Source organism: Alligator mississippiensis, chromosome 1, assembly GCF_030867095.1.
Source record: "Alligator mississippiensis isolate rAllMis1 chromosome 1, rAllMis1, whole genome shotgun sequence".
NCBI classification, from domain to species: domain Eukaryota; kingdom Metazoa; phylum Chordata; order Crocodylia; family Alligatoridae; genus Alligator; species Alligator mississippiensis.
In genome coordinates, this window is record NC_081824.1 from 266,149,818 (window position 1) to 266,162,717 (window position 12,900).

The 12,900-nt window shown below is 39.3% G+C and overlaps 1 protein-coding gene across 3 annotated transcripts in view; it reads left to right on the plus strand.

Annotated features, from left to right (window-relative positions):
* The window catches only part of EPHA6 (EPH receptor A6), a 978,007-nt gene that overhangs the window by 947,396 nt on the left and 17,711 nt on the right, over positions 1 to 12,900 (plus strand). For all 3 annotated transcript variants that reach the window (XM_019476566.2, XM_059720587.1, XM_059720588.1), the window contains one exon: positions 7,460 to 7,653. In XM_019476566.2, the coding sequence (XP_019332111.1) occupies positions 7,460 to 7,653 (194 nt within the window). The remainder of the gene's footprint in view (positions 1 to 7,459; positions 7,654 to 12,900) is intronic.

Here is a 12,900-nt window from a genome sequence, read left to right on the forward strand (position 1 = left end):
TAGTTTGTTTTGATATGGTGAGTGCTGGGTTAGCAAAAATACTGTACAGATGTACTAAATTCCCTTCTTAACCTGGTTTCTGGAGGCTGCTTCACAGAGGGTCAAAATTGTTGGAAATTTTTAATTATGCTGTTTCAGACCTCCTTACACAAGCTTCTAGGAAATAATGTATAAAATAACCATTCCAAACCTGAGGAAGTTATTTAGCTGGTAAGGTGGTATTTAGGCATTCGAATAAAAGTCTGCTTTTTAGAAATTTGGAATAGTCACAAAATACCAGTCAAGTCAGCAAGAGTTAGGGATATGTTGCAACTTTTAGATTAAGTAACTTTTATTTACATGCCTAAATATGGGATTTAGAAACTGATCTTTAGGCATCCAGGTTTGAAAATGTTAACCATAATTTTTGTAACATTATAAACAGTTTCATGTGGTTTTTGAAAACCTTATTCAGTTTGAGGAACGTTACTTGGTTAAGTAAATAACCATTGCATGATTGTGTTAAGTCACTTCAGACCTGCGGTAGTGCTGATTAATGCACTACTTGGGTGTATGGCTGGCAGCAGAGGTGTCCATTAATTAGGGCTGCTGCGCAGTCTGTCATGTCTTATTGCTTAATTAATAAACATTAGATAAGATATTGAACTTTCTGAGGAAACTAGTGTACTGATGAACAGATTGAGCTGGGAACCTAGCTTGCTAATGTGTTTGCATGGGAAGGAAGATTTATATTCAGTGCATTCAGTTTATACACAGCTGTGAATGGAATCTCCTGGGACACCTGTTACAGATTATTGGATAAATTAGTGCATCTTGAAGAACTAAGATATTCAGAAAAAATATATTTAATGCATTATAATCAATATGCAGAAAACTGCCATGGAAAAGCAAAATAAAGTCTTCCCAACCAGAGTAAAATTTTAGTAATAATAATAATGCTTTGCCCTAATATGCTCCTTTCTCTCAAGGAATATCAAAGCGTTTTGCAAATATCAGAGAGCTGCAGTGTTTCCATGTCCCCCATTATAGCAGGGTATGTGCAGCTGCACTTACCTCCTACCAGATTTTTTACCTCTGAGTCCCATACATAGGACTCCAGGAGGACACAAGTGTTGAATTCTTCCCAGACTTTCTCCTAACTCCTGCATCATCAGCAAAGCTGTCAGGTTTAAAAGCAGAGTCTGTATTACTGTTGATAATGAAAGTGACAGAAAGAGCATAGCTTAATTTTCAGACACAGGGTTTTTAGATTTGCCAGTTAAAATACACACACACACACACACACACACACACACACACACACACACACACACACATATATTGTACTAATAAACTGAATATATTTGATATGGAAGTTACTGAAAAAAATGTCAGTGTTTTTCAGAGTATAATCAAGGGTTGATATTATCCCCATATTTAAACCTTGTGATTACTTCTAATCCAAGATGAAAACTTATTTTTAATATTGTCAATTAAAATCCTCCAACATGCATGGAAATGACCAAATCATTTGTTTTTTAAAAACATTCCTTTTTCCTTACAGTTTGTGGACTTACCTAATGAAATTTTTGACTTGTAAATTATTCAGCATACACATTTCACTAATCTTTATTCTGAATTACAAAACCTATTGAGACCTATACATCACCTAGAGAAGAAAAAGAGAGAGAGATCTAAAGTCTGTCTTTCACTCCTAACTGCTGCTTTGCCTGAGTAAAATAAATGATGTTTTCAGTCCCAGTTCCTACTAATAAAGTGATCATGTGCCAAATACAAAAAGGGGATACAAAAAGGTATGTAGGTAGCCATGCTGCCAATTAAATCAATTGAAGCCTCCTACTGAAGTCAGACAATGAAAACTATATCATTTATAGATATATATACCAGAACCACGTTTATTCCTGATTATCCTTTAGGTTGGAAGTCTCAAGTGGAGAGACCAAGGACTTACCAGTTATAGAGACTGAGACAACTCTTTTATTCTTTCAGATTGTAATTAATATACTATAGATTTTCAAATGTGGGAAAGCTTCCACAGAGGGCTTCAGCTCATGCTCTATTTGTTCTCTAGGTTAGACCCCAGAAAAGTCACTATGACAACCAATTTTGTCAAATTTCACCAGTTTGACACTTTCACTGTTGCCCTGTGGGGTCAGGCCAACTCTCAGGATCTCAATATTGTGCTGTTAGACAGGAGGGCATGGTGTACAATTGCACATGCACCCACTCAAAAATCAGTTTGGTGCATACACACACACTAGGCACATACACACACTCTAGGTACATGCGCCCCCACCAGGCGTGCACACACACACTACCAATTCAGGCACATACACATCCAAACTAGCTTAGGCACATGCGTACCTATAACCAATTCAAGCACATACACTATACACCCCAAAAGTTAGACAAAAATCAGTTGTCCATACCCATACACTCAGTACACATACACAGATCACTAATTTGTATATCATGCACACAATGACATATATAGACACACACACACTCACTAATTCACACACATACAACCCACTTACACATAGGTAAGTTCCTAACTTGGATGGTATGGTATGTGTGTGCGCGCTTGGGGTACCTGGGATACTTGGGGGAAGGTTCAGGTGAGAGAGAATGAGTTAAAGTGTAGGGAGTGAAAGTTGCCAGAACTGGGATTAGAACTGGTAGACTAGAGAGAAGCTGGCTGAGGAACTGAGGCTTGGGGCTACTTAAGGTAGATTGGGGCTGACAGCTGAGGCAAACAGCTGAGATATTGGCAGGGGGAGGGGGGCAGATAAGTGGCGGCAAGGAGGAGACAGCCAGGAAGGAGAGAGAGAGGCAGAAACCTGGGAGCTTGGGGCTGGAAACAGGCTGACAGCTTAGAGATTGGGGGGCAGATAAGTGGTGGCAAGGAGGAAACAGTCAGGAAACAGACAAAAACCCAGCTCGGGGTTTCAAAATAACAGGTTTATTAAGCAGACAACACACTACACAGCCCCATGAAGTTATTGGTTCCCACACAAGCGCATGCGCACGCGCACAAGCACTCACAAAGGCAGCGGGAGAAAGAGACTCAGTGGAAGGGTTGGAGTCTAGGTAGGGAAGAGAAGCAGAGTCCAAGTCCTTGGTTGAAGAGGGGGTGGGGGTAATAGCTACCTATCCAGGCTGGAAAGGGGTCCTTGTCCAGCAGGTGTTGTCCAGAGGAGGGTTGCTGGCAGGGCCTCTGGGTGGATAGGTGGTATGGCATGGTGCTGGTCCAGATGGAAAGGGCGTCCCAAGGGTGTCCCAAGGGTGTCTTCACTACCTGTGTTTATGGGGCAGACTACCTCTGATCTCCTATGGGGAGGGCCTGTCCAGGTAATGTCAGTCCTGTCCCAGAGGGTTCCAGGTGTTCTTACTGAGCATGTGCAGCCTTGGCACAATGGTGGGTTGCCTCATCTTCTGTTTCTTGAATGCTGAAGGTGGTTCCAAGGACTGGGTCATTGGTCCAGCTATTGGTGTTGATGGTTTGGTCATTCAGAGGGAGCTATTTTTAGACCTACTGCCATGGTCTCTCAAGCACCCGCATTCATCTCCATTCATTCAGGAACCAAGTTACATAGGAGGGGTAGGTATGAGTCATGGGTCAGGGGACACAAGATGCAGGCTTGACATTACAAGATGGAAACTTGATATGACTTATGCAAACTTACATATGTAGGCCTAAAGCAGTAATCACACAATATAAACGCAGTAAAAAATCAATACAAACATAATAATTATCACTTATAAAACAGTGGATATCTATATCAAAATAGCAGGGCACTTATTTGCAAAGAGGGGAGAGAAAAATAAAACTTACTACCTAAAATAAAATGTTAAAGCTTATCCTACATCTTAGCTTACTTATACTTATCTATAGGGAATAGAAAGGGAAAGAAAAAGTCAAAAATGGTTGGGGAAGGGGAGGGAATGCATTTTAAAATAAAAAAAAAACAAAATGCGGGTTTTGCAACATCACTACAGAGAAAAAACATTAATAGGAGTAAAAAAGACAAACAAAAAAACTCTGACAACTTCTTCCACACTTCGATTCCATAAAAAATCAAATGTGGGCACCTGATATGGTACACCTTGTCTAATTTGCTTTTTATGGAAACACCTGGGGTACAGTTGTGCCTCAGAGTGGGAATGAGGAACTATAGCGGTCTAGTCCTGCTTTTGGCACTTGGCCCAGCTATATTGTTTGCCAATTTCCGTCACCTCTTTGCTGTTTCTTCTGTAAATGGGGGTAATATTACTGGCCTCGAAGGGGTATTTGGCATATTAATAAAGTAATATTGGTACAGGTAGATAAGATTAAAAGAGCCATAAATGCTATTAATAATAAAGAATTAGTAATAATAATGACCTTGATACCAGTCTACTTCTACCCACTGAAATTTTCCTTTTGAGCAAGATAAGAAAGTTCATGAACCATGACCCTCTTGCTAGATATATAGTAAAATGTCACGTGTGAAAGAAAATATGATGCCAATGAAATTCTTCTTAAAACAAGGTGGGTGCGTCTATACGTGAATTAATGCACCTGTTCTAATGAGCATTAAATTTAGTACCTCCAATGTGATGCCTAATGTGCAGTAGATTATCTTACTGCACATTAGCATAATGTTAACTTTTTTTTACATCTACTGCACATTAAAGTGCACATATAGATGCACATGGTGTCTCAAAAATATCCCATCAGCTCTGTATTAAGCTTAGTAAAGGGTGCAGAGCATTTGATTTTGACTTAGAAAATATCAAAACCTTTTAGAAATCTCTCAGACGCAGCAAGTATAGTAAAATGCTAGGCTGTGATTCCATCCAGGAAGAGCACACACCAACTGCTGAAACTTCCTTAGCCTGACGAAGGGTTTTTGAACTCGAAAGCTTGCTTAATAACTATTCTCCAACTGTTTGGGTTGGTCTAATAAAATATATCAAATTCACCCAAGGAACCTTGTCAGGCTGTGATATCTATATTTCTGGCCTGCTTAAAATTACACTTTCACTGAAAAATATGTACCAAGATATAGCCATTGTTATAGCAAGTATCTAGCAACTTCTAGCAGACTATACTAAATACTATAGCAAGTATCTATGTAACAACTTCCAACAGACTGTTTGAAATATTGGATTCTGGACTTCTCTGAATAAAAATAGCTGTTATCGCAAGACTTAATTCAACCAATCCTGAAACTCTAAAAGGACCATTTTGGGGCATATTCCACATAATGAGGGTAAGAACAGTCTGGTCCATTTTTTCCCCAGTGATACTTAGTTTGAGTAGCAAAGGTATTTGGAATTAGGGATAAACGTACAGAAAGGCAAGTGAGGTGATTATTTGTCACATGGCTCTGTGAGATATCAATAGAGATCACATGTACATGGGTGGTGTGTATTCTGTCTGTGTGTACCAGTATTTGATATGCCACTGCTTAGTAACCCTAAGTGCATGGAACAGGAAAAAAGCTACACATTCAGAGATCTCTGTGACAAATTATGCTCCTTCTAAGTAAAGTGTACCATCTTGCGCTGCTCCTTGCTGGTTTGAAAATTACTTACTACAAATGCAATTCTTCATAGAACTTTGAGTGCGTATTCTTTATGTACAAGGTTTTCTGCCAGTGTGCAAGAGGCTATGTTCTGTAGACTCTGCCCTCTATTTTTTTTCCAAAATTCAGGCCCATTTGAGTGCAGTTACTATTCTCTTGCTCCCCTCTGCAGCACATCATAAAGGGGAGCTTAGGTCCTAATGTAGCTTCATTACTGTTATTTGCATAATGCCTGCAGCATAAACATCAGGCATTGTCAAGCAGAGCCAACAATACTAATTCAAAATTCAGAAAGTGAACAACCTAGGGTTTCATGCTAGTAAGATTGAAAATACACAAGCTACAGCTAGTGCTAGAAAATGTTGCTTCAACCTAAATAGTTGAATGTGCATTCTTCCTGTTTTATTGGTGTATGCACAATACATGGGCTTGTATAAGTATGACAAATAATAACGTCAGTTTGAGTGCATTCTTTCAACAGGCACAATTTTCATACAAGCTGATATAGTCATATTGGGAATCACTATTAGGAATATTGACTTTGAGTCTATGGTTTGATTGTCTCAGGTGTTTTATAGTACTGTTTGCTAAAAAGCTACTTCTCCACTTCTCCTTCTCTCACATACGAAGAGGCATAATGATCATTTCTTCTCTTCACAGCTCCATTGGCTCCCCATTCTGTTTTTATGCTTTATGTGGACTCATCGGCTGTATATGATCATCGTCTGCTGTCCTCCTCTCTCCCTTCAGCTAGCACTCACTTGTTTCTCTTTTTCCTAACAATCTAGGCAGTTCTAAAAAAAGTTTTTCTCTTTGCAGCTCCTTTCACATGGAACAGCCTTCCTATATCTGATCTGTCCATTTCATAGATGGTCTCTTTTCAAATCTCATTTTTTGCCCCTGTCAAACGCAGCAGTTTGACTCTTCTCCTGGTGCTTATTATCTAACAGTCATTTCATTTTTTATTCACAAAAAGTATTTGGGGACACAGTTTCTATGAAATATACTGTAGAAGATAAAAACTACCGTTTGCTGTATTGCTGAGTGGCTTTCATTGTCTGGATTGCTCATACTCAGTCCTGAAGAGCAAGAGAACCACCTGATCGTCAAATGCACTTCAGAGGGCCAGACACTGCAGTTTGATATTTGTGCTGCATCATTGCACCATGGCCTTGCCACATACTGCTGCAATGTCTTGAAGCAAGTATCAGAACACTTCTCTAAATGATGATTAGTGTGAGATCTGGTTAGTTCCCTGAATTCGTTCAATCTACCTGCAAGTTTAAAAGGACAAAGGTGTATCTTATTGCTTTTCTGTTTTCCTGCTTGCTTAAGGAAAAGGGTATTTCTCCTGCTTCTTTCCTGGCTACTTGAAGGGGATGGACAATAATCCCAGCAACCTCTTTGTGCTTGTTCACTGCCACCCAAATTTACCTCACATGTGCCAGCTATTGTGAAGTATACCTTTATGGCTGATACTTTGCATTTTCTATCTGAATCTCATTATAAAAAACAGACCCCTGGCCTTCACCAGGTCCTCATTCAGGGAGTCAGAGCACCGTCTAGTGCTACAATGTGTGTGTGTTGGAGGGGGAGGGGGGGTTGTTCTTGGTTTGTAAGCTTTTGTAAGCAGAGAGCTTACTTCATCAGAAGTAAATTACTTCATCTGATGAAGCAAGTCCTCTGCTTATGAAACCTGGTGCTATACAGCTCTGATTTAATTAGCTGGTAAGGTACAAATCTACCCTGCCCTGTCCCTGACTTCAGACTAAGAGACCTAATTATCTGTCTTTGTTCTTGGTTTGTCACTGGAATGTATACTTGGTTTTATACTGTACTTTAGTCATGTAAATATAATGCCCTGTAATGACACATATACCTCTGTCTAGGTTATACTGTCTATAGAAGAAGGTTACAGGCTTCCGGCTCCCATGGGTTGCCCAGCTTCCCTTCACCAGCTGATGCTTCACTGCTGGCAGAAAGAGAGAAGCCACCGGCCGAAGTTCAGTGATATCGTCAGCTTCCTAGACAAACTGATCCGCAATCCAAGCACCCTTCATACCCTAGTGGAGGATGTACTTGTGTAAGACTCGCTCTTTCCTTACACAGTCATAATGGCTACCATCAGTTAAAATACCAGATTAGGTGGGGTGGAAAAATCTGGCGAAGTTCTGCACAGGTGCTAAAAATAAATTGAAGCTCTTATAAGGTGATTTTTATTATTAAAAGATCACAAACAAAAAATTCCCCCCACCCAAAAGCATATGGATTACATTCCTAGTCATTTTTCTTTTCTTTGTCTGCCATTTTTATCTGTTTCTTTTGTTTGTTCTCTTATCTGTTTGTTCACTTTTTGTTGTACACACATTTTCCCCTCTGTAAATTTCTTCTTTGTCTTCAGTGCCTTTGAAACTGCAGACAATGCATGATCAGTTTGTGAACTGTCTTGGTTTACTTTCCTGAAGCATGTATATACCCCAGGCCTGCTGAGCTACATCCACTGCAGTGGAAAAAAGATGATGATATACAAAATAATGGCACTATCACTCCACAACAGATTCCTTGAGGTGTTATCAGAAGCTTCCTCCCCCAGCTCAAAGTAATGTTGTAGAAATTAATGGAGCGGTAGGTGCAGAGCCATGGAAGGAGTGATTGTTAGTGTAGTTACCCATTGTCATGCCAGGCATAAGGTGAAATAAGTGATGTTACATCAGTGATGATTTTGGCCCAGGGGGCTCATTAAGGGCAAAATTCACTGCAGTTCAAAGAGCCTTCTGTAGCTTTTAACCCTACAATGAGGTTCTGAAAGGTCAGAGAGGTAAAGTAAAGGCTATGCCTGGTGATTTATCATGGGTGACTGGAGGTAGGATGTAGGCTATGTAGTCACCAGGGGCTTGTATGACATTTAGGACTGGTTTGTGTCCTTGGGCTAGAGTTAGTGTGGGAGAGTTAGTGGCCCTTTGCTAAGGAAGGCTAGGTTTGGAACAATTTGGCATATCTGGATTAGAGCTAAGGGTAGAGTTGGAGCTTGTGGATAGCCCTTGACTACATTCTAAGATTAGTGTCAGAGTTAAGACAGTATAGAATTATTAGTCCATTGTGAGCAGATCCTGTCACTGAGTCCTATGCGTTTCCAAGCCAACTAAGCCTGGGTAGAATGCAGTCACTGTTTCTAACTGTGGGGCTGGAAATTACACTCCCAGACACAGAGCTGTGTCTGAGGCTTTCCTTGGGATATCGGATGCTGCCATCCAGTCATCCTAGATCTTGAAACCGGTATGAGACCTCCTAAGACCCCAGCTTGCTTAGGCATATTCCACTAGAATTCTACCTGTGTTGTAGACATGCCAAGCTTACTTATTTAGCCCCCACTGAAGTCAGTGTGTTAGAAAAGTGAGGAACCAAGCCATGGTACAGGAATGTCTTAACCATGTTGATTTTAGTCATACAGCATCTTTGAAAACAATAAAGGTTTCTGGAGCTGCATGCTCACCTACTCTGCTCTTACCCCTCTTGAGTCCATGGTTCATCAGCACTTGAGGTTTGGTAGAGTTCATACTGCATTCTATGTCCTGTAAGCTCTGCTTACATAAAGCAATGATCACCCCCTAACACAGAGCAAAATCCTTTATACATACAACATTTTTGCCCTTCCTTGCACTGCCACTGTGTGACTGTTTGCACGAGCAGGTTTTCTGGACATTTTAAAAGTCTTTCTGGTGCATTAACTAAATCTCCTTGGATGTAGTTTAGTTTGGCTCACAGGGAATTAAAGTGTTGAATCCATGGATTCATTGCATGCAAACACAAAGGCACTTAAAGATGTGTAATGAGTCTCTTTGTCCACCAGATGGCACTGCAACTTTTTTGTAGTTCACTCCCTTGAATTGCTTTTGCTTTCGAATTGTTTCCGCTTTTATTTTCCTTGTGCAGTTTGCCAGCTCCCTGCTTCCACAGCTGCGTGGCAAGGCATGAGCACAGGGTGGGTAGTGGGCCCCAGGCCGGGCGGCAGTGCTGGACCATCCTGGTCTCCTGTGGCACCAGCTGGGGACCGGGCTTAATTCATTTGAAAACCTAGTGCGTGTATACACAGATGCAACGCTCCAGGGCTTAATTTGTTCAAAAACCTAGTGCATGCAAACACAGATGCAACACTCCAAAATAAACAAGTTTAAATTTTATAAACCTATTTAATTTATTCATAGATTCATAGATTCATAGATGTAGGGACCTTGTAGATCTTCTAGTCTGACCCCCTGCCATGGGCAGGAGAGAAAACTGGGCTCAAATGACCCCAGCCAGGTAAACGTTGAGCCTCCTCTTAAAGACCTCCAGGGTAGGAGCCATCACCACTTCCCTTGGAAGTTGGTTCCAGATCCTAGCCGCCCTGACTATGAAGTAGTGCCTTCTAATGTCTAGTCTAAACCTACTCTCTAGCAACTTATGGCCATGATTTAATAACGATTAAAACCCATGTTGTGTACAGGCACCTGGTCTTAAATAGGAATTCTCTCTCTGAGCCAGGGAAGAAACTCCAGATTCGCTAGTCATGCTTAGTTCCCTTTGTAAGGCCCTGCATTGAAGTATTATTGTTCCATAGGAGTGGGCCAGCAGTTAAAAGTCATTCAGAGTTGATAGCCTCAGACTGCTGTTAGTGATGGTCTTTCATCAAGGAATCAAACACTGTTCCAAGGCAGGGCAGCTGTCTGTATTCAGTACAATAAATTGCCTTTGATGAAACAAGTTACCTGTTTAGCACAGTACAACATGATCTTCATAATTTGATGTCTTCATCTCATACTTTTGCACAGCCAGCGTTGAAGGAGGCTTGTTTTGGGTTTAAACAGAAACCCCAAACCGCTGCACAGAAATGTAGCAAGGAATCAGCGTCTCATAGTTCAAAGTCTCTGACTGAACTGAGTTCTTACACTATGTATACCAATTGCTCAGGGTGTCTTCAACATTCTTGTGGATTATAATTTTCCAGGAATAGCTCAGGATTTTCTGGTTTGATAACTATATGGCCATCTCAAACTGGTTGCTAATTTATCACAAACATTGTCCTCCGTTGTTTATTTGTCTATATCCCTTAGCCTTGGGATAGACTCAGTGTTAAATGAGTCTAGATACCGCAGCCCCTGAACATGTCCAGAATTCCATGACCTTTCACCATCTTAGTGCCCCACACACAAGATACATAATCTGTATTTGTACATTGAGGGGTAAGTTTTGCTCTGAGTTGTTAATAACAGCTGGAATAGTTTTATTTGGCACCAGGGAGTAATTGTTTTATATTTATTTATTTAATATTTTATTTTATTTATGTATGTTTTAAAACACTGAATTTAGATTGAAAGATTTGTGTCTATTCAGTTGAGCTTTGGTGTTGTGCTTTAGCAGATTTGATTTCTGAATGTATTAGTACTCCTCTCTCTCTGTTTAATGCAGTTAAGCAGCATGGTTATATTTGGTGGCTGTTTTTAACCTATGAAGTCTGTTTTATAAGAAAAGACTCAATAGGCAAAATCCAAACCAGCTATAATTTCAGTGGTGTCAGTAGTATTACCCTAGGGATTCATTTGTCCCAGTCTTGTATTAAAAATATATTAGTCCAACGTCATAAGAAATAAATGTCATTCAAGAATTGATATTGTGTTGAGAACTAATTATCTCCAACTGAAGAGAAAGCAGCAATTTTTAAAAATCAGTTTTACTTGGAGTTTGGGCATACATTAAAATATGGATAGAATTAAAATCTCCCTTATTTCTCCTAGCCCTACCCAATGAATTTGTTGCTTTCTAAAAATGTTGGCATCTTCCATGAAAGATGTTGGCCTGATAATCCTTTCAGTTTTGTTTATTTAAATGTGAAATACCTAGTAGTGTAGTATAAACTTTGTGAGAGATGAGATTGGAAATTTAGAGAACCTCAAACACTAGATTAAAATTAACACACACTTTTTAGTATCAAGGACCTCTAGTGTTTGTTCATTTTTAATTGGTTCAAATGGATTTTTAATAGCCAATGCTTTTCTGCTCTTTATTCTCTCTTTCTACCCTCTGGCATCTTTTTTAATGTTGGGATAAAAGTTTAGTTTATCTAATGTATTCTAATACAGATGAATGGAACATTAGCAGATTAATGTAGCAGGATGGACTGCTTTCTACTTCCTGCTCTTCTTGGGACAGATTCTGCCACCCTTATTGGCACTAATAAAATATTTCTCCATAGATTGCACCATTGCAATCAAAACATGTTCTTTCTTAATCTAGTACTCCAAGGCACTTAAAAATGATCACATGCTTGTTTTACAAAATACATCCTCAAAATGATGTATAAAGGGGGTCTTTACAAAAAAACACCAATGCCGCTAGGTGTAGTCATGTAGCGAATGATTTCCAGTATTAAAGGGACAATTTCAACTTGAAATCTAGTCAGTTTTCAAAAGCAATAAAAAATAATGTCAGGTTGTTGCACATGCTCGTGAGTCTCCCCATGTTTGTAGTTTTATGATCAATTTGCCTATTTGATAAAACATTTTTATGTTGCTGAAGTGCTTCTGTATGAGAAAGACACACAGGCAAGGCAAATAACAGATAACACATATGAAAGTTCCTCTACCCTACACAAAGTGCTGCCAAGTGCATGAAGTCCAGTGGGAGTGGTGAGCAGTCCTCATCCCAAACAGGGGGAAGTATAAGTAAAAACAGAAAAAAATATAGAATATGTTATGGGATTTTTTTGTCTTCTCTCTCTCAGTTTTAGTTCAACAATAGTAGGTAAAAAGAAAGGACTAATTAAGTTAGTTGTATCCTTTTATTTTGCTTACTTCTATAATCACATGAAAACAAGGGTATTAAATATAGTTTTTATTCCCATTTTAAGTTTAGTATTGCTGCTGTTAGATTGCACCACTGCATTCTAAAGCATTAGAAATTTAGAAAGCATTTCTATTGCTTAATGTGGCAATAAACAGCCATTCCCTTTTTTAGCAATTTTCTGTATAGATAAATATGAAAGTTATTACCTAGCCAGGGTATTAATACTTTTGCGTTCTATCTGTGCTATTTTCCTATAATATCCAAAGTTAAATCATCCTCTTATTCTCTCTGACTGGCTTTATTGAGTTAGCAAATTATGGTATCATCTTCATCCTGTAAGTGTAAGTTCTTCAGAGAAATACTCTGTCTTTATATTTAAAAATAATAACAACATGGATAGGACCATTTTTGAGCTTCAAAAGCAAATGAAGCTCCCATTGAGGTCATTGGTTTTTAGAAGTAGTATCAAAAATAACTTTGCATGCTAAAATGTGACTCATACATTTTA